This window comes from Saccopteryx bilineata, chromosome 6 (genome assembly GCF_036850765.1).
Source record: "Saccopteryx bilineata isolate mSacBil1 chromosome 6, mSacBil1_pri_phased_curated, whole genome shotgun sequence".
Classification (NCBI taxonomy): Eukaryota; Metazoa; Chordata; class Mammalia; order Chiroptera; family Emballonuridae; genus Saccopteryx; species Saccopteryx bilineata.
Window position 1 is genome coordinate 78,184,201 of NC_089495.1, and position 22,483 is coordinate 78,206,683.

At 40.8% G+C, this 22,483-nt stretch overlaps 1 protein-coding gene across 4 annotated transcripts in view; it reads right to left on the reverse strand.

Annotated features, from left to right (window-relative positions):
* Window positions 1-740: 740 nt before the first annotated feature.
* The window catches only part of PIBF1 (progesterone immunomodulatory binding factor 1), a 238,431-nt gene continuing 216,688 nt past the window's right edge, over window positions 741-22,483 (reverse strand). For 3 of the 4 annotated variants that reach the window (XM_066237052.1, XM_066237053.1, XM_066237051.1), the window contains 2 exons: window positions 14,144-14,317; window positions 741-914 (listed from right to left, as the gene is read on the reverse strand). In XM_066237052.1, the coding sequence (XP_066093149.1) occupies window positions 864-914; window positions 14,144-14,317 (225 nt within the window). In that variant the 3' untranslated portion in view covers window positions 741-863. Of the gene's footprint in view, window positions 915-14,143; window positions 14,318-22,483 lie in introns of those variants that run through there. The other variant, XM_066237054.1, reaches the window with a different exon arrangement.

Below are 22,483 nucleotides of genomic sequence, written 5' to 3' on the forward strand. Positions count from 1 at the left end.
TGGGCAGATAAAATATATTATGCTCACTTTGTTAAAGATGGTGTTGTCCACGTGGAAGCCCGTCACCCAGGTGATATTAATGTGTGTTGGGGGCGGGCTGTGGGCAGGCAGGATCCTTGTAGCCTGGGGCTTGGTTTTAGGACTAAGCCTTTCCCACCCTTTTTGATGTGGTGTGGTGCAAACCCATCATGCCTCAGATAAGTGACTTTGTATCAGAGACTTCCTTGTTTGTATATTGGATCAAAGGTTTGGATTTCTGCACTATAAAGTGGGGCAGACCGGGAGCTTGCTTTCTCTGGGTTCCTGAGATTAGCGTTAGAGGAGAGAGCAGAGGGGAGAGAGCAGAGAAAGGCCACGTGGAGGAGGCCAGGAGAAGCAGCCAAGATGGCGGAGTGCTGAGTGAGAAGCCAGTTTGTGCAGAGTTTGTGCAGAGAGGAGATGAGGAACAGAGGCGATTGAGTCTGGTGAGGTTAGAAACCTTTGATTCTAGGAAACTCGGATGAGTCAGTAGCTTTGTAAGCACTGAATGTGACTGGGTTTTGGAGCCCAGTGTCTGTTTTTACTTGCCTGCCAGGTGCAAGCTAGGATTAAAGCTAATGGCCCATCAGTTCTTGGCTCCGTTGTTTTATTACCGTCTGTCCGAATCCAATGTGAACTTGCGTGGACCAGGCTGTTGTGATGGCGGCCACGGCAACTGGCTTCACACTGGGTCATTGTGAATGACTGGAGACACCGTCCCGGAAAGAGCAAAAATAAATTTTATTTTAGTTATTGAAAAAAATGCCAAGTACATGATTAACTTTTTGTTGATCAGAAAAAGAACTTTGGGAGTAAATAACGATATAGCCAATCCATTCAAAACATTAGGTCTTCATCTTCTGTTTCTTATACCACTCAGGTGCTTCTTTTTTGGTCTGTTGAAAAAAAAGAAAAAAGAAAATCAAGTAAAGTACTTACTAGGAGGATAAGAGAGGCAATTAAGAGAACTAAGTACCAATACACACTGGGGCTTTTTATGTAAGATTACAGTTAATAATTGCTTTTCTTAATGCAGAAAGATACTTTAGGGGCAAAGGTTTTATGTTTTGTCAGAAATAATCTCCCACCTGGTATGTCTGTAGAAAACATACACATCTGTGTTTTCTGGCTCAAAGCCTGTACTTAACATACTTTACAGAAGCGAGTATTGTAAGAATTGTTTCTATTTTCAAAGAGAACTATAAAAAAAATCAAGAACACAGCTTCTTCTTTGTCAGTCTTATCTATTCATCTATATATGGATATTCACCCACTCAGTAAATATTTATTAAAGAATTACTAGACCCAAATCAGTGTGCTTTGGATCTTCTGAATTGCTAAGTACTTACCCGAGTACTTCTTGGGTTTATTGCTCAATCATTTCAGTGTAAAAAGAGACTGGCCACATAGAGTAAGAAAAGAGCAAGGAAGGTAGACTTATAGAATAAAACACTCATAACTCCTTATTGGCACTATATAAGCAGTCATGTTTATGATAAATTAAATATGCAGCTTGCTGCTTTCTTCTGTTTAAAATTATGAAGGACTACATTCTTTTTTTTTTTTTTCAGGAACAGAGAGAGAGTCAGAGAGAGGGATAGATAGGAACAGACAGACAGGAATGGAGAGAGATGGGAAGCATCAATCATCAGTTTTTTGTTGCGACACCTTAGTTGTTCATTAATTGCTTTCTCATATGTGCCTTGACCGTGAGCCTTCAGCCAACTGAGTAACCCCTTGCTCGAGCTAGTGACCTTGGGTCCAAACTGGTGAGCTTTTTGCTCAAGCCAGATGAGCCCGTGCTCAAGCTGGCGACCTCGGGGTCTCGAACCTGGGTCCTCCGCATCCCAGTCTGATGCTCTATCCACTAAACCACCGCCTGGTAAGGCTGAAGGACTACATTCTTAAATATATATACATATATGTATGTAGGCACAGATGATACCTTATAATTTTATCTTTTTCATAGTTTTATATGCCACAGTTGATAAAAAATATTGTAATATCAGTGGTCAGCTCCTTTTGACCTTATTCATACCCTTGGCCAGCTTCAATTACCAGCAAATGAGCTGGTGAGCCCTCCCTCCCCTACCCCTCCTTCCTCCAGCCCCCTCCCCCCCCATAGCTCTAACTTGAGCTACACACATTTTTTTTTAAGACTTTATTTATTCATTTTAGAGAGGAGAGAGAGAGAGAGAGAGAGAGAGAGAGAAAAGGGGATGAGCAGGAAGCATCAACTCCCGTATGTGCCTTGACCAGGTAATCCCAAGGTTTTGAACCAGCGACCTCAGCATTCCAGGTCGACACTTTATCCACTGCGCCACCACAGGTCAGGCTAGCTACACACACTTTTACATAGTGATCCCCACAGGCAACTAAAATTCAGTATGTCAAATCAAACTCTCCCCATCATTTTTATATTCTTTCTTAGTGAATGGCACCCTACATTGCTCAGTCACCTCAACCAGAAATGTTTAATTCTTCTTCTTCTTTTTTTTTTTTCATTTTTCCGAAGCTGGAAACGGGGAGGCAGTCAGACAGACTCCCGTATGTGCCCGACCGGGATCCACCCGGCATGCCCACCAGGGGGCAATGTTCTGCCAATCTGGGGCGTTGCTCTGTTGCATCCAGAGCCATTCTAGCGCTTGAGGCAGAGGCCACAGAGCCATCCCCAGCGCCCGGGCCATCTTTGCTCCAATGGAGCCTTGGCTGCGGGAGGGGAAGAGAGAGACAGAGAGGAAGGAGGGGGGAGGGGTGGAGAAGCAGATGGGCGCTTCTCCTGTGTGCCCTGGCCGGGAATCGAACCCGGGACTCCTGCACGCCAGGCTGACGCTCTACCGCTGAGCCAACCGGCCAGGGCTAATTCTTCTTCATTGTAGATTTCTCCTACTCTCACTTGCTACATCCATTTTAAACAGTCCCTACCTTTTACTGTAATATCTTTTAAACTACTCACTCTGTTCCTATCTTGACCCCATTGGCTTACCTTGGGTTCTTATCATTTCTGGCTTGATTCCTGAAAGAGCCAGAGCTTCCTAACTCTGATTTGGCTCTTTTATTCTGTTCAATTCACAGGCCACAATCAGTCCAAGCTTATCTTTCTAAAATGCAAAACTGCATTAAAACACTTCAGAGTTCTTTCTTTAAAAGAAAAGTCCGAAGTCCTAAGTATTAAAGGAGAAAGAAGTTTCCATGATAGGGAAAGGCTAGGTGAATTCAACAGAATTCAAAGGTGGCTGAGGCTAACCAAATCCAAAAGAAAACAGAGTACAGATCAGAATGCTGGTTTATTAACTGGTGATGAGAAGTGTAACTGTCATTGGGCCAGGAACGCCTGAGAGTTTTGCCAGTCTTATTAAAAAGTTTTTTGTTAAACAGCCAGAGACCATAAAGAAAGTCAGATTAGGCCTGACCTGTGGTGGCGCAGTGGATAAGGCATCGACCTGGAATGCTGAGGTTGCCGGCTCAAGACTCCGGGCTTGCCTGGTCAAGGCACATATAAGAAGCAACTACTATGAGTTTATGCTTCCCACTCTCCCCCCCCTTCTCCCCTCTCTCTAAAAAAATCAATAAATAAAATCTAAGAAAAAGAAAAAAAAAGTCAGAGTAAAACTGGGGAATTGCTTGGTTCTCTTATACTCAGATCAAGAGGTTTGGGTGACTGAAAAAGGTCAGCTAAAAAATCTATGGTTTTCACAGTCACAGAAGAACATCTATGCCAGTGTTTTTGAAATTGTAGGTCTCTTCAATTATATCTCAATAAAACTGGAAGGAAAAAAAAACCACTATAGATTCTCAATCCATGGGTAAAAAAATGAATTTAAGCCAGATTTGAGGGGAAAAAAAATTTAAAAGATTAGAATTCAAAATATCAGAATACCTTGCCATTGTGGGGGTAAGTTCTGTTTTGAGTAAAATAGTTTTCTTAACTGTGGATCCTGGACAAAAAAGTTCTGAAAGCAACTTCCATACACCAAGCTACAGACAGTCCAGCTCACAGCAAAGGGTATAAAATTCGTACATCTGCATTTTCTCAATCAACTGATGCTAAGTTTTATAACTACTATGTGTGTATGAGAAGAAGCTAACTAAAACTTTTGATATAAAGGAATCTTAAGACTCCCAAAGGGCGGTACAAGAATTTCAATGGCAGACAGCTCTTCCTGACGGCTTTTATCTGTGTTTGGTCCATTACAGATCACCCTCCCTCCAATACATTCTTTCTTCAGATGTGTTAATGAAGGAGATTTGCCACAAGTGTACCTCTGTCCTGAGGATTAACTGCTTTTCCACTTCCTAAATGGACCTTGCAGGTCTTGATTATAACCATTTAAAATTCATTTTACAGCAGGCTCCCACAGGACTAATGCATGTTCCTTATTCCTAGGTGATTGTGGAGGGACTTCACTTTTGTCATGCTCCAACTGCTTTTTAAAAATGTTTTATAAAGATTTTATTTATTGATTTTAGAGAGAGGAGAGAGGACTGAGAAAGGTGAGGGTGGGGAAGGAGTGTGAAACTTCAACTTGTAGTTGCTTTTTGTATGGGCTTTGACCGGAGGGGTTTCAAACCGACGGCCTCAGCGTTCCAGGTCCACGCTTTCCCAACTGCAGCACCACAGGTCAGGCCCAACTATTTTAATTTAGAAGACAGGGCCCCTTAGGATCTGGCACTCTCCTACATAAACTGAGTTATCTGTAATTGAGATCAATTTTAATAGCACTGCATTGAACACTATGTGCCAGTCCTTGTGTTAGGCTATGGGGATATAAAAATGAATTAAGACCCTGTGACAAAGCCTGCTAGCTGCCTAGCCTATATCTATTTCCCAAATAAGAGAACTCTGATTTTATTATGAGAATAAGGGGCTCATCCAGGTAAAAACTACATTAATGGATCTCCTTTGCTACTAAGTGTGGTCATGGGACTACATTCTGGCCAACACGATATGAGTAGAATTTACAGGGACAACTCCTTTAGGAGGGAGAAGGTACATTCCCCATTTCTGCTTGCTTCCTGCTTAGAATGCAGATGTGATGGCTGAGGCTACAGCAACCATACTGTGAACCTCAGGACAGAAGCCACATACCAGGGATGGCTGAGGAGAAAGGCAGAAGTAGCTTAGGTACCTGATGACTTCAAAGGGCCACATACTAGCCCTTTATTCTTATCTGAGAGACTGAACAATTTGCTTAAGCCACTGAACTAGCAGTGTAAAACAATTCCTAGATACTGACACTTAACCTTAAGTAAGTTGCAGTGTTTATTTTGTTTCATGTTGTATCTTTAGCAAACAGGAAAGTGTCTGGCCCGCAGTAGGTACTCAATGCCACACTTCCTTTGATTTTTGTGGCTTGAGCACAGTTCAGCACAGTGGTTAAAGAACAAGTTCTGGGATGAAACAGGCTTCATCCATTCATTTGTAAATGTGGGCAAGTGGATGACTTCTAGTGTAATTCGAGAGAATAGAAAATAACTGTGCTGGCTATTCTGAGGACCCTCAGGGGTCTATTCTCCATCCTCTCCCCCCCTGCTCTGCCCCCCCCCCCCCCCCCCCGTGTCTTCTAGTTTCTGAGCAGGTTTAGTCAATGGGATGCACAGTGGGCTTGTAGGTGGAAGGAGAAAGAAATTGAAATATTTATTCTCTTGCTCCTTATTTGCCTGGTCATAGTTTGGTACTGGCTAAATTCTTCTATAGGAGACCAAAGTTTTCATAAGAAGGCTCCAATTCCTCTTATTGTGTCTTGAGACCCTGGAGTGGAAAAAGCTTCACACAGTTATTCCTCCTGAAATGTTCACCATTGTGTGGTTTTCACATACTTGTAGAGTCCCTTCAGAATGTAACATCTGTTTGGTAAAAGGACCTTGACTGATCCAGTAACCTGCGTCAGAGGGTGCCAAGAGAATAACCTGAGATAATCTATGTAAAAGCACCAAGTCCCTAATAAGTGCTACCTATGCAGAGTATTTCCCATCCATGTTCTCTGCCCAAAGAGCTCACTCCTATGTGTTTTTCCGGATTCAGCTCAAATCACCCCCTTTAAGAACTTGCTCTGTTACATCAAGGCTTCTTCTGTGTTCCTTTCAAGAACCTAAAGCCTTCAATACTTAACTTATTACATAATTATTACAACTGTTTACTCAAATCAGTCACTCAATAAACTGTATTCCTTCAAGTCACAAAATAATGCACAATTAATGTTGGTTAAATGAATAATTTATTTTTACTATCATTTTAAAATCTAAATGCTTTATATATTAATGAACGTGGCTGATCCCTATATTATACACAATTTCAACTGAATGCAATTAGATTTTTGAATACTCAATATTTCTTAGCCTAAACTTGTTTTTTTTTTGTTTTTTTTTTTTTTTTTCATTTTTCTGAAGCTGGAAACAGGGAGAGACAGTCAGACAGACTGTCTCTGCATGCGCCCGACCGGGATCTACCCGGCACGCCCACCAGGGGGCGACGCTCTGCCCACCAGGGGGCGATGCTCTGCCCATCCTGGGCGTCGCCATGTTGCGACCCTCCTGGGTGTCGCCATGTTGCGACCAGAGCCACTCTAGCGCCTGGGGCAGAGGCCACAGAGCCATCCCCAGCGCCCGGGCCATCCTTGCTCCAATGGAGCCTTGGCTGCGGGAGGGGAAGAGAGAGACAGAGAGGAAGGCGCGGCGGAGGGGTGGAGAAGCAAATGGGCGCTTCTCCTATGTGCCCTGGCCGGGAATCGAACCCGGGTCCTCCGCACGCTAGGCCGACGCTCTACCGCTGAGCCAACCGGCCAGGGCCGCCTAAACTTGTTTTTAATTTTTATTTAAATTTTTAAAAAAAATATATTTTTAATTTATTGATTTTAGAGAGAAAAAAGAGAGAAAGAAAGAGAAAGAGAGAGAGGGGGCGGTGAGGGAGGAGCAGGAAGCATCATCTGGTAGTAGTTGCTTCTCATATGTGCCTTGACTGGGCAAGCCTGGGGCCTCAAACTGGCGAGCTCAGCATTCCAGGCTGACACGCCATCTGCTGTACCACCACAGGTCAGGCCTAACTTTCAGGGGTTTTTTTGTTTGTTTGTTTTTACAGAAACAGAGAGAGAGTCAGAGAGACCGATAGATAGGACAGACAGACAGGAATGGAGAGAGATGAGAAGCATCAATCATCAGTTTTTTGTTGTGACATCTTAGTTGTTCATTGATTGCTTTCTCATATGTGCCTTGACTGTGGGCCTTCAGCAGACCAAGTAACCCCTTGTTGGAGCCAGCGACCTTGGGTCCAAGCTGGTGAGCTTTGCTCAAACCAGATGAGCCTGAGATCAAGCTGGTGAGCTTGGGGTCTTGAACCTGGGTCCTCAGCATCCCAGTCCGACGCTCTATCCACTGTGCCACTGCCTGGTCAGGCTAACTTTCAGTTTTTGAATGTAAGACAAATACCTTAGAACTTTTGTAACTATATGATTCAAAATAAACTTCTATGTGTATAATTTAAAATAATTTCTGTACTGGTACTCAAATTTATCAAGCTAATATTTGGAAGCACTTAATTTTCAACTCTCGTCCTATGTGATCTCAATTGTCTTCATGTCTACAAGAGGCAAATACACAGAGCAGTGAAGAGGTGTGTTTACAACGATGACTGCTTTTCCATTCCCATAATGCCTCTTTCACTCCACTTCCAACTGGTTAGCAAGTATTATTTGTCTTCACTCCTTTTGTCTCTTGTAGGGGTGTTTCTTATTTCCTCCAATTACTCCTTATCAGTGCCACGTCCTTCTCCATCACTACCATCCCACCTTTTAAATTTGTCTGAATTATTATGAATGTCTGCTTCCTTCATTCTTCTAATTCATCTTTCTCTGCTGCTGTCCAGCTATGAGAATACAAATGTTTGGACATAAAGTCTCCTGAGAGTCTACATCCATGAGTTTCCCCTACATAATGTGAAAAAATGCCACTAACCCTAACCCTAACCCTAATATGGCTCCAACAATCAGGCAACAACCCCCCTGCATGGTGGGCAATATTTATGATTCTCAGTAACACTGCAATTATTGAGTGGAAGTGACAGTAAATAGTATGGCACGGAAATAGTATATTCTATCTGTATGGATTAAAGTTCACTGATCTGTTTAAACTTTCTATTGGTAAACTTCTGCCCTTAGTCATGTTACTATATGAAATTCAGGTCGCCTGTTAATTACATTTGGATAGACTATGTCACACTGGTTTCTCATTTACATCACTATGTATGTCTAATCACTACCAAAATTCACATACATTCCAACATAGACAAGTGATTCTGAAAAGCTGATTTCATATTCTCATGAGATGTGTATTCTCCATTTCTAGTTATTTTATCAGTAAGGTACTATCTATTCTTGACAGTCCTAAGTTCCAGATACTGGAAGTTTCTAAGCCTTTACCAAGCCTTGATTAGTACTGAGCAAGGAGCTTAAGCTCATCACTGATTGGCAAATTATTGTCCTTGGTCTACCTTTGTATGGGCTGCCTGCTAAGAATGGATCTGACATTAAAAAAAAAAGATAAAAACAAAGAAAGAAACAAACAGACAAGCAACAGAGGCTGTACGTAGCTCTAAGCCTAAAATATTTACTGTCTTGCCCTTTAAAGAAAAGTCTGCCCACTCGTGATAAATGACTGTTAGATAAAGTGGGCACAATAAAACAATTCAGATACACAATTAACTGCCTTTTTTTTTTTTTAATTTTTATTTTTATTTATTTTTTTTTATTTATTCATTTTAGAGAGGAGAGATAGAGGGAGATAGAGAGACAAAGAGAGAGAAAGACAGAGGGGAGGAGCTGGAAGCATCAACTCCCATATGTGCCTTGACCAGGCAAGCCCAGGGTTTCAAACCGGCGACCTCAGCATTTCCAGGTCAACGCTTTATCCACTGCACCACCACAGGTCAGGCCCACAATTAACTGCTTTTTATTTTGGTATTTCCACTCTCTTACCTATTTAAACAGTAGTGTTTCTTTTATATTCCCATCTTAATAATATTATTTATCCTTCACACCCATAAGCTGGTACTTTATGGAACAAATTTTGTTAACCTTCTTTAGTTATTAACAGAGCTAACCTTTTGCTGAGGAGGGTCCTTTATTATCTGGCTTTCACATTTCTATTCTTTTTTTTTTTTTTTTTTTTGTATTTTTCTGAAGCTTCCGGAAACAGGGAGAGACAGACAGACTCCCGCATGCGCCCGACCGGGATCCACCCAGCAAGCCCACCAGGGGCGAAGCTCTGCCCACCAGGGGGCGATGCTCTGCCCCTCTGGGGCGTCGCTCTGCCGAGACCAGAGCCACTCTAGCACCTGGGGCAGAGGCCAAGGAGCCATCCCCAGTGCCCGGGCCATCTTTGCTCCAATGGAGCCTCGGCTGTGGGAGGGGAAGAGAGAGACAGAGAGGAAGGAGGGGGGAGGGTGGAGAAGCAAATGGGCGCTTCTCCTATGTGCCCTGGTCGGGAATCGAACCCGGGCCCCCCGCACGCCAGGCCGATGCTCTACCGCTGAGCCAACCGGCCAGGGCCCACATTTCTATTCTTTTTTAAGCCTCTTATAGGCTCCATTATATAAACTGGTATGAACATTGTATGAGATATACAAATTACTTAAAGTGAACTTTTGTAATGGAAACATTATAATATAAATATTTGAATTTTATAAAGAAACAGTACAAAAAATAAAAACTTTGGATAATTGGTAGAGTGTTAACAGGCCCTCCCGTGACTGTGTTTAGGAAAGAGTTCAGAGAGCTGTGGAAGAAACAAATGACAGGACTGCCTGGAAACCTATCAGAGGAATTTCCAATGTGATTTTGGAGATGAGTACTTTACAGAGTACTTATGGAGATAAATACTAATACGACAGGTACCTTTCTGTCATTCAGAATCAGCCTACTAAAACATTACTATATAACTTGGGGATTATAACATATTTAGAAAGTATGTTAAAATAAGAAAGAATGATGACTGCCTGACCAGGAGGTGGCACAGTGGATAGAGCGTCGGACTGGGATGCCGTGGTCCCAGGTTTGAAACTCCGAGGTCGCCAGCTTGAGCACGGGCTCATCTGGTTTGAGCAAAGCTCACCAGCTTGAGCCCAAGGTCGCTGGCTTGACCAAGGGGTTACTTGGTCTGCTGTAGCCCCACGGTCAAGGCACATATGGGAAAGCAATCAATGAACAACTAAGGTGTTGCAACGAAAAACTGATGATTGATGCTTCTCATCTCTCTCCGTTCCTGTCTGTCCCTATCTATCCCTCTCTCTGACTCTCTCTCTCTCTGTAAAAAAAAAAAAGAAAAGAATGATGACTGATAAATGCAGACTTAATAAGCCTTGTGGACTTTTCCTGGGATCTAGAAAATGAGCTAGAAATTAAGAAATCTATTAGTGTTCACCCCCTACCTATTTTCTAAAGAAAGATTATACTTAGTAGTTATAGTTATTTTGTTTTCCAAAAAAGATACACAAGCTGAGAATCAAATGAGTAAGTATTTATCAGTCCTCACAGGCAGGATGTGATTTAAGTTAGTCTAGGATAGAAGATCTGGTTTTCCTACCAACTAAATGAGAAACCAACCTAGGTCATCCAATCCTACTGCCTTACTTCATGCCTCACTAAATCGGAAATGGGAATTACCAGCGAAATTAAATCAGGAAGAAGTTGCAACTGGTATTCCTGACTCCAGAAGTTAAAAAATTACTTTAAAAAAATGTAAATGTACAAAGCTGGATATCTTGAAGTCAGAGAGTACTTTGTTCAAGATAAATCTAGATTCAACATTAAAAAGTAAGGCCAGAGCTTCCAAACAAATGTGACAAGAAAGTGTTATAGGTACGATGAACTATGGATCCCCTCCATCCCAGCGATGGCTGGAGCCCCTCCAATCTAAACTTCATTTGCCCTGGTGTGCCACAGAAATAGTAGGCTTTTCTAGGTGTATTACAATGTGGAAAATGTTGAGAGGCACCAACGTAGGCATGACCTGATGGTATTGCGAGGGTAGCATCCTATGTCACTTGTCTTAACACATCTAATTATAATCATTATATTACTATTTTACAAATAACAGCTAAATTCCATTCCAGATAAAATTATACACTTTTCTCCACAAATAATGAGAAAAACCTATAACTTATCTATTTATTATATTTGTATTTATTTACATCTTATCTATTTAAAAAATTTTAAAAAAATTATAGAAGTCATATAACAAAATGTATCATTTTAAGCATTTTAAGTGTACAGTTCAGTGACATTAGGTATATTCACACTGTGCTATCATCACCACAGAACTCTTTTCATCTTGCATAACTGAAACTCTGTACACATTAAACAATAACTCTCTATTTCTCCAGCCCCTGGCATCCACCACTCCTTTCTGCCTCTATGAATCTGACTACTCTAGGTATAAGCTATATACTTTTATTTTTTTTGTCCTAAGGAAAAATGTTAATGAGCGGTGAAATGGCTAAAGTTAGACAAAAGAATGAGGTAAGAAAGGAAAATGTGTAGATAAAGAAAATACATATTAGACATACTATTCTTGATTAATGAAAAGGAGCACAAATTAGAAAATATATTGTGCATATTGTACTTTCTCTGCCTTTGGAATTTCTCACTCTCTAACCCTCATTGTCACCTGTCAAAATCCTAGACATTCTTCCAGGTCAATTTCACATACTTTCTTTTCCTGGGAGCCTGTCAATATCACAGCATCCACTCTTTCTTTAAATTTCCATAGCAGTTTGTACTGCCTTTAAAGTAGTCCACTCAATTTTGCCTTAACTGCTACGTTCACTTATCCTTGATCCTGGCGGAGAAGCATCGTTAAGCTGCCCCTGTATTCAGTAATGTCTGGCCCAGGTTCTGGCACACTGTCAGTACACGAAATGAATTTTCATCCTCAGAAAATATTTATTACCATATTTCCCTATGTATAAGATGCTCCCATGTATAAAACACATCTTAAGTTTGGGGCCCAAATTTGAAAAAAAAAAAGTATTACATAAAGTTATTGAACTCAAGTTTTATTCATCATAAAATCCATACAACTCCTCATCACTGTCAAAACTCCTATCCATCGGCTAGTCCTCATCTGTGTCTGATGACAAATCACTGTCTTCAACAATGAGCGTAAAAAGAAGCGTGGAAAAGCAGGAAATGCAAGTAAAAAAACTACAACCATTGTATAAGACACACCCAGTTTTTAGACCCATTTTTGGAAAAGGGGTGCGTCTTATACACGGGAAATACAGTCTGCATTGTTCATGTGCTGCGCCAGACAATGGGGACAGCTTCTGTCCTTGACGCACTCACATTCTATGGTTTGATCTAGTCTTTGTTGGTGCATTAAATGCCCGAAAAACAACTCTGCCTCACCAATGGCCAGAGCTTTTCTATAAAACGCATCTTTTGGGTTCCATTCATATGTAAATATCACACGAGCATTGCAAAACATTCCCTCACGCTCCTATTCCTTCCCCTTCTCTGTATCACTGCTCTACCCCCACTCCATTGCCCACTTAGTGTTTTCCTCACATATGTGTTTTTTTAAATGAAAAAAAAATTTTTTTAAAGACTTTATTGATTTAGAGAAGAAAGAAAGAGAAAGGCAGGGAGAAGGAGGAATGGGAAGCATCAACTTTCAGTTGCTTCTCATTTGTGCCTTGACTGGGCAAGCTAGGAGTCTTGAACCAGCGACCTCAGTGTTCTAGGCTGACTCCTATTCACTGTGCCACCACAGGTCAGGCCATTTTCTCCTATATTTAATGCATATAAACATGTATGCATGCATCCATTATTTTTTAAAATTTATTTCTTGATTTTTAGAGAGAGAGGAAGGGAGGGAAAGAGAGAGAAACACCAATCTCCTCCTGCATGTGCCCTGACCGGGTGTTGAACCCACAACCGCTGCACATCAGGATGATGCTCCAACCAGCTGAGCCACCTGGCCAGGGCCACCCACCCATTTCTAAATTTTAGTATCAGGAAAAAATATCAACAGTAAATAGTTTCAGCCAAAGGATCTAGAAGTAAATTAGAAATGTTTCCATTTTAGCTATAAAACCACAAGATTATAAAATCATTAGATCTTATTTTCAAATATTTGTATCATAAATTCCTTATTACAAGATTCTAATAAACATTTCATTTAATGTTAATATGATTGGTTTCATACTTTATGAGGGAAAACTCTTTTTTAATTTTTTTGACAGAGACAGAGAGAGGGACAGACAGAGACAGACAGGAAAGGAGAGAGATGAGAAGCATCAACTCATAGTTGCGGCACCTTAGTTGTTCATTGATTGCTTTCTCATATGTGCCTTGACCGGGCGGCTACAGCAGAGCGAGTGATCCCTTGCTCAAGCCAGCGACCTTGGGCTCAAGCCAGCGACTTTGGGCTTCAAGCCAGCAGCCTTTGGGCTCAAGCCAGTGTCCCTGCGCTCAAGCCAGGTGAACCCTCACTCAAGCCAGTGACCTTGCAGTTTCAAACCTGGGGCCTCTGTGTCCTAGTCTGGCTCTCTATCCACTGTGTCACCACCTGGTCAGGCTATGAGGGAACTCTTAGAGTAAAATATAAGGTTTTACAAATAAAAGGGGGCAGATGATATTTTGCATTCCTTTTATTCCTATATAAATAGAAAATTTATAGGCCCTGACCAGGTAGCTCAGTTGGTTACAGTGTCATCCCAATATGTCAAGGTTGCGGGTTTAATCCTTGGTCAGAGCACATACAAGAATCAGTCGATGAATGTACAACTAAGTGGAACAACAAATCGGTGATTCTCTCTCAAATAAAAAAAATAAATAAATAAAAATGTCTTCCTGATTCCCCTATAATTAGTCCCTGGAGACTGAAGGAGGTAATGCTAGATTAGGCTAATTTCTGGGCAAGTCCAACATATTAACTAGTAATATAAAACTCAATTATCAGCTGTAAGATAGATTATATACACATATTCCAAAAAGGGATTAATACATATATTTCCAGGCCCTTCCATTAAACTATTAAAATTAGTTTAAAATCAATATGAATGAGAGGAAAGAAATTTAAGTAAAATATGTTTAGTGAAATTAGAGAAATCAAAAAAATTTTTTGTACTTACAAAGAGTGTTGGCTTGGGTATACATATATTGTCTTCATGTTCTCTAGGCACATTCAAAGTCTTTGATTTTTGATCTTCTGTCATATTTTTTGATTCTGTTTTAGTAAAATGTAACCTGTCCTCAGAACGCTTGCTGCGCATATTAGTGAGAATCTGCTTCATTACTGCCAATTCCTATTGATACATGAAAACAGAAAATGGCAAGTATGATTTCAGCAAGTAGACTAATAACGATTGATGTTAAAACATTTATTTTTATGCCTGAAGTAGAAGAAACATTTGAAGCAATTACAGTATATAAAATATTAATGAACAGTAAGTAACACACAACTCCCATAGTCATTAATAGTTTTTGTATGATAAACAATAAATACATCATTCCACAGTCTAGCAGTTCCTAAGGTTTTCTGCACCTTGGAGTCACCTGTGGAGCTTCATAAACCACTGATGCCTAAGTCCCACTTCCAGCTATGGTAAATAACTGGGTTGGGTGTGACCTAAGTATCTCCAGGTGATTCTAAGGGACACATTTGGGAACCAGTGGCATAGTTACGTTCCACTATAGTTTTTCTACGTTTGTTGAGTAAATTACTCAGATATTTACTTTTTCTACCTCTTAAACTAGCCTATTCTCTTTGGAAATTTTATATAAAGATGGTAAGAAAAAAAGTAAAACATTTCTTTTCAGCGGTTCAAACAGTAAGTTTAATATAGCTTCGGGATTTAATCGTCTTATTCCCTATTCTCTTACAAATGAAAACAAGAGTTAGCTGTATCTAGTTGCTGTTTGGACTAAGAATTATTATGCTGTACTTATTAAAGAATTCAGATAAAAATTATCACTCATTTCCTCTTCCAAGTCTATTTTGTCTTTTATTTTTCCCTATAGTCAAACTTTTAGCAACGAACATTACTTAGTGGATAGTTATGATTAACCACTAAATTGACTCAATCAGACACAAGCATTATGGACAAAGGACAGGCTAAGTCTCCTCTATTATATACAGAACAGTGGGTAGGCTGTGTTAGAGGTATTTTCCCCTATTCTTTTATTTCATCTTCACGCCAAGACACAAACATTATGGTGATAGAAAGATGTTCTGCTCTCTTCTACTAATCTGTTTATAGACATCATCAGCTCTGTGTCAGAGCAAGTTCCTACAGGCCTTTTTTTTTTTTTTTTTTTTTTCTGGCTGTCATTAGTTCTATTTAGAACCATCTAGCTTGAGTAGGTATTTTAAAACAGAGCTGTTGAGTTTAAGCCACCGAGCTTAATAAATCTTAGGGCCAAGAGAGGAGCTAGAAGCAATGGTACTGGAATCCTCTTTCTCCTTTCTGCAGGGCTGGGGTTTGCGGAGCCAATGCTCATGAGCGTGGCTATGCCTCAGACAGTGCCAATAAGCGATACTATTATTTGAGCCTTTTGAAGGCTATTTTTGCTTTCAAGATTATGCTAATCCATTTATGTGCTCCCTTAGAGTGAAGTACATGAGCACTGATTTAATGGTGAACCTGCCTGGTATCTGGCAGTTTGCAGCTCCTGTTCCACTTCACCTCTACAAGCAGCGGGGAAAGGGGGATGACAGTCTCTCAGCTCTTCAAAAGAAACATTTTCTGCCTGTGGAACCTCTTTTTAGTGACCATAACTTTTGTATCTTGGTATGAAGATTTTTAAAAGAGGAAAAATTTACCAGATAAATAATGTAAAGGGGCTCATACTTGCTGGGGGAAAGGGGAGGGGAAACAATGCGCATGGGGAGGGAGAGAAGGAAGGGGCTCCAGGTGTGCAGGACACGGTCCAGAGTGCCCTAGGACAGACTGTGCTTCTCTCTGGCTTCCTCTGCTACTGGTGTAGGCCAGGTATAGAGAACAGATGACCTTGTAGCTGGTCAGGAGACAAGAAGAGAAACTCACTCGTCTTTGCTTTATCCAGACTAGGGTCATCCAAACTTAGGCTGTTGTCTAAGTGTTGCTCTTTTTTTTTTTTTTGATCGAGACAGAAAGAGAGTCAGAGAGAGAGACAGATAGGGACAGACCGGAAGCGAGAGATGAGAAGCACCAATTCTTTGTTGTGGCATCTTAGTTGTTCATTGATTGTTTTCTCATATGTGCTTTGATCTGGGGTGGGGTGGGCTGTGGTGGGGTGGGGGCAGCAACAGCAGAGCGAGTGACCCCTTGCTTAAGCCAGTGACCTTGGGTTTCAAGCCAGCAACCTTTGGGCTCAAGCCAGCAACCATGAGGTCATGTCGATGAGCCCATGCTCAAGCCAGTGACCCTGTGCTCAAGCTGGTGAGCCTGTGCTCAAGCTGGATGAGTCTGCACTCAAGCCAGAGACCTTGGGGTTTCGAACTTGGTCCTTCGTGTCCCAGTCCAATGTTTTATCCACTGTGCCACCTCCTGGTCAGGCTAAGTGCTGCTTTTGTTTACCGATAGCATTAAACAGTGTTAGCATGTTTCTAAAATCCAGGTAAGGAATACTTTAAAAGCAGCAAAATTCTGTAAAATTCCTATTGAGATAATACAATGAGTACAAAAATAAGATTTTGTTCAGTTTTATTATTCTTGAACATATAGATGATCCCTTTCATGTCAATGGTAAATTTGAGCAAAGAAAATTCTACTTTAAACTCAATAGCATCTAAAACGCCATCATCTACTGAACACAAAGAAAGCCAAGCACATGTAGTGCAAATATTTTAGTATTAGGTTAGAAGTCAAAGTCACATCTATTCCTGACTCTATTATTAATTGTGTAAACTTCGGCAATCTACACTGGTTCAATGAATTTCAGCTTTCTAATTGATAAAATATATGCTTGTATTGTTACCTTTTTGGATTTCTGCCAGTCTGATAAGTGTTTGGATATGTTTGTTTTACATTTCTTCTATTGTGAGGTTGAGCTGCTTTTCATATACATATAAGAGGGTATTTCCTTTTCTGTTGTTATACTTGACCCATTTTTCCACTGGGTGATTGGTTATTCTCTAATATGTTTCAAGGAATTCTTTTCTTTTTTAAATTACAGAGAGTCAGAGAGAGGGATGGACAGGAACGAAGAGATGAGAAGCATCAATCATCAGTTTTTCATTGCACATTGCAACACCTTAATTGTTCATTGATTGCTTTCTCATACGTGCCTTGACCGCGGGCCTTCAGCAGACCGAGTAACCCCTTGCTCGAGCCAGCAAGCTTGGGCTCAAGCTGGTGAGCTTTTTGCTCAAACCAGATGAACCCTTGCTCAAGCTGGTGACCTCGGAGTCTAGAACCTTGGTTTTCTGCATCCCAGTCTGATGCTCTATCCACTGCGCCACTGCCTGGTCAGGCAAGGAATTCTTTATATGTTAGAGATGTCAGCCCTCTGTTATATGAGTGGCAATTTTTATTTTAGTTTTAGAAAGAGGAGAGAGAGAGAGAGAGAGAGAGAGAGAGAGAGAGAGAGAGGCTAGGAGCTGGAAGCATCAACTTGCAGCAGTTGCTTCTCATATGTGCCTTGACCAGGCAAGCCCAGGGCTTTGAACCAGTGACCTTAGCATTCCAGGTCAATGCTTTATCCACTGCATTACCACAGGTCAGGTGATGGCAATGTTTTTCCATTAATTTTTATTTGACTTTGTTTACACTTAAAAAAATTTTTTTTTGCCATGCACTTTCTGATTCTGATGTCAATCTTTAATTTTATAGCCTTTTCCATGGTTTTCTTCCATTTTCCTCAAGTTATGTTTATGGTTTTTCTTTTATTTTTCAAACATTTAAATCTTTGATCTGTTTGAATGTTATCTTGGCTTCTGGTGATTGGTGTGGTGGATTCAACATCTTTTCCCCATGGCTATTCTGTAATAACAACATTATGTATGTACTACAGAGACAAATTTTTTTTTTACTAATTTGAGATGTTATCTTTATTATATACTAAACATCCATAGGTGTAAGATTTATTTCTGGACTTTTAAACTCTATTCCAGTGGCCTGTTGATTCATGTATCCATGACCTACTGTTTTTATTTTAATGATTAAAGAGTCTTCTGACTATATTCTTAGGGATAGTGGTGGGATATATAAAAAAACTTAGAGGCCTGACCTGTGGTGGCGCAGTGGATAAAGTGTCAACCTGGAATGCTGAGGTCGCTGGTTCAAAACCCTGGGCTTGCCTGGTCAAGGCACATATGGGAGTTGATGCTTCCTGCTCCTCCCTTGTTCTCTCTATCTCTTCCCTCTCTCTCTCCCCTCTCTCTCTAATAAAAATGAATAAATAAAATCTAAAAAAAATTAAAAAAAAACTTAGAAAGAACTGAATTTATATAACATTGAGTTTTCCTAACCATGAAAATACTTTATCTCTCACCTACATTTTTTGGCAAAAATTGTCATGTCTTAACTACCCTAATGAAATGGTTGATTCACAAGATCCCAATTCACAAACTGATAAAACAAATAAAAACAAATAAACCAACATACAGGAACTAGAAAGCATATTTGCCACTACAAAATGTAATCCTGTAGTAAGAGGAAGTCATCTTCAAATCTTCTGGTTTGTTCCCGATTTAGTTCTTACCATGTTTTTGCCTGGCTCCTATTGCCCGATTCCATCTCTTACTTAAGATTCTGCTCTTATTGTTTGGACTTGACTTTAAAAAATTTTTTTTTTAATTTTTTTATTATTTTTTTACAGAGACAGAGAGAGAGTCAGAGAGAGGGATAGATGGGGACAGACAGGAACAGAGAGAGATGAGAAGCATCAATCATCAGTTTTTCATTGTGACACCTTAGTTGTTCATTGATTGCTTTCTCATATGTGCCTTGACCATGGGCCTTCAGCAGACCGAGTAACCCCTTGCTGGAGCCAGCGACCTTGGACTGAAGCTGGTGAGCTTTGCTCAAACCAGATGAGCCCGCGCTCAAGCTGGCGACCTCAGGGTCTCGAACCTGGGTCCTCTGCATCCCAGTCCGACGTTCCATCCACTGTGCCACCACCTGGTCAGGCTGGACTTGACTTTTAAATATCATTTTCTTAGCTTTTGATTCTGCTTTACTCTGTTTTGTAACTGTCCTTTTCTGATTGGTCAGTAGGGTTAGTTATGGTATTGTCTATACTGTTCACTGCAGAGCAGAGATGTGATTAGATTCACATTAAAAGAACCTCTGATGTTCAAAGGAGAATGTATCAAGTATCAAGTTCAACTACATTCTTCTTTTTTTTTATGTTTTGATTCTTACTAAGAGAGAGGAGGGGAGGCAGACAGACTCCTGCATGAGCCTGACCGGGATCCACCTGGCAAGCCCCCTGCAGGGCAATGCTCTGCCCACTCTGTTGCTCAGCAACCGAGCTCTTCTTAGAGCTATACTCAGTGCCAAGGACCAACTTACTCCAATCAAGCCATGGCTGCGGGAGAGGAAGAGAGAGAGAGATAGAGAGAGAAGGGAGAGGGAGAGGGATGGAGAAACAGATGGGCACTTCTCCTGTGTGTCCTAACCTGAAATCGAACCTGGGACATCCACACACCAGGCCAACACTTTACCACTAAGCTAACTGGGCAGGGAATTTTTTTTGGATTCTTTTCCTTACATTCCATCTATTGCTCAAAGTCATGCCATTTATTCAGTTCCCATTTCAATACTGACTTTTATTTATTTATTTATTTATTTATTTATTTATTTATTTATTTTTTAGAGAGAGGGGAGAGAGAGAGAGAGAGAGAAAGAGAAAGAGAGAAGTGGGGAGGAGTAGGAAGCATCAACTCCCATATGTGCCTTGAGCAGACAAGCCTGGGGTTTTGAATTGGCGACCTCAGCACTCCAGGTTGATGCTTTATCTACTATGCCACCACAAGTCAGGCCCAAAAAGCTAATAGTATATATGTTATAACTCTAGCATATTGGATACCTAAGAAAATCACAGTAACTTTAAGAATAAATGAACCATTCATTAAAATTAATAAATGTAGAATTATATCTAATCATCTAGTTGGAACTTAGGATAAAACTGAAAGAAAACAATAAAACCCACAGTGTAGTAAAATAATTATTCTTCAAAAGAAAAAAAGTTAAGGGCAAGGGCATTCTTTTGAAACTTACAGATGATGAGGATGATGATTGTCCTTGTACAAATAATCTCCATGAAAAGAGATATATTGCTGTCTTGCATTCAAAAACATGTATCTCGGCCATTTATATAAAGTTTTTGCATAGAGTGGTACATATTAAAACAGCTTCAATGCAGAGCAGCTGCTTAACAGTATCGCATAGTTCATGCCAATAAATTGCTGAAAGTTGTAAACTCTGCAAAGATGTTGGCAAGGGTACACATAGATAGCATTTCTTGATGAAAATAGCACTGACAAGTATAATGCAAACTATGTGTTCCACTGCAGGTTAAATGTTAATTGCTTTTATATAGGAGTAACAGCATCACGATGAACAAGTCAAATAATTCTGTGTATCATTTCTACTTTAGGTACACAAAATAAAAACTAACTTTATTTAAAACAATACATGCAATATTTATTTATTTTTCTTCTTTTTCCAAGTGACAAGAGAGGAGTTAGGGAGACAGACTCCTGCATGTGCTCTGACTGGGATCCACCCAGCAATCCCTGTCTTGGGCCCAGCTCTGCCCATCTCAGGCCATGCCCACAACTGAGCTGTTTTTAACACCTGAGGCAAAGGTTCCACGGAGCAATCCTCAGTGCCCACGGCCAACACTCTCAAATCAATTGAGCCATGGCTACGGGAGAGGAAGAGATAGGGAGAGAGAGAGAGAGAAGGGAGAGGGATGGAGAAGCAGATGGTTGCCTCTCCTCTGTGCCCTGATGAGGAATCAAACTGAGGACATCCATACACTGGACCGATGTTCTGCCACTGAGCCAGCCAGCCAGGGCCTACATACAATATTTAAACTTCATCTAAAAGGGTATTTGAAAAACATTTTTTAAAAAGATTTTATTTATTCATTTTAGAGAGGAGAGTGAGAGAGATTTTATTTATTCATTTTAGAGGGAGAGAGAAAGTGAGAGGAGAGAGGAGCAGGAAGTATCAACTCCTGTATGTGCCTTAATCAGGTAAGCCCAGTGTTTTGAACCACTGACATCAGCATTCTAGGTTGATGCTTTATTCGCTGTGATACCACAGGTCAAGCTGAAAAACATTTTTTATGAAAAAATTAGCCCTGGCTGGTTTGCTCAGTGGTAGAGCGTTGGCCCAGTATGTGGAAGTATTGGGTTCAATTCCTCATCAGGGCACACAAGAGAAGTGATCATCTGCTTCTCCATCCCCCCTTCTCTCTCTCTCTCTCTCTTCCACTCCCGCAGCCATGGCTTGAATGGCTTGAGCAAATTGGCCCTGGGCACTGAGGGTGGCTCCATAACCTTGCCTCAGGTGCTAAAATAGCTCGGTTGCCAAGCAATGGAGCAGCAGCTCCAGATGGGCAGAGCATCTCCTAGGCGGCTTGCTAAATGAATTCCAGTTGGGGTGCATGTGGAAGTCTGTCTTTCTGCATCCCTGCCTCTTACTTAATAAAAAAAAAAATCAAAGATATACAAAGAGAACACAGCATGTGGAACCTTCAGTTTCTATTATCCAACTTCAGTAATTATCAACATTTTTCTAATGTTTTAACAGCTTTATTTAGATGTAATTAACACACCATATAGTATCATTTAAAGTGTATAAACAATGGATTTTAGTAAATTTATGGACATGTGCACCATTACTTCAGACAATTAACAATTTTTTTATCTCCTCAAAAAGATTCCTTTAGATATTGCTTCTTGATCCCGCCTTGTCCCCAACTTCCAAGCCCTAAGTAATCACTAATATATTCTCTGTCTTTAGATTTCCTTGTTGTAGACAGTTCATATGAATGGATTCATATTACATGGTCTTTTGTGACTGGCTTCATTTACTTTTTTTTATTGTTTTTATTCTTTTTTTTTTTCTTCTGAAGTTGGAAACAGGGAGGCAGTCAGACAGACTCCCGCATGTGCCCGACCGGGATTCACTCGGCGCGCCCACCAGGGGGCGATGCTCTGCCCATCTAGGGCGTCTCTCTGTTGCAACCAGAGCCATTCTAGCGCCTAAGGCAGAGGCCACAGAGCCATCTTCAGCGCCCGGGCCAACTTTGCTCTAATGGAGCCTTGGCTGCGGGAGGGGAAGAGAGAGACAGAGAGGAAGGAGAGGGGGAGAGGTGGAGAAGCAGATGGGCGCTTCTCCTGTGTGCCCTGGCCGGGAATCGAACCCAGGACTCCTGCATGCCAGGCCGATGCTCTACCACTGAGCCAACCGGCCAGGGCCCATTTACTTTTTTTAAAAGAAGTTTATTTATTGATCTTAGAGAGAAAGGAAAGG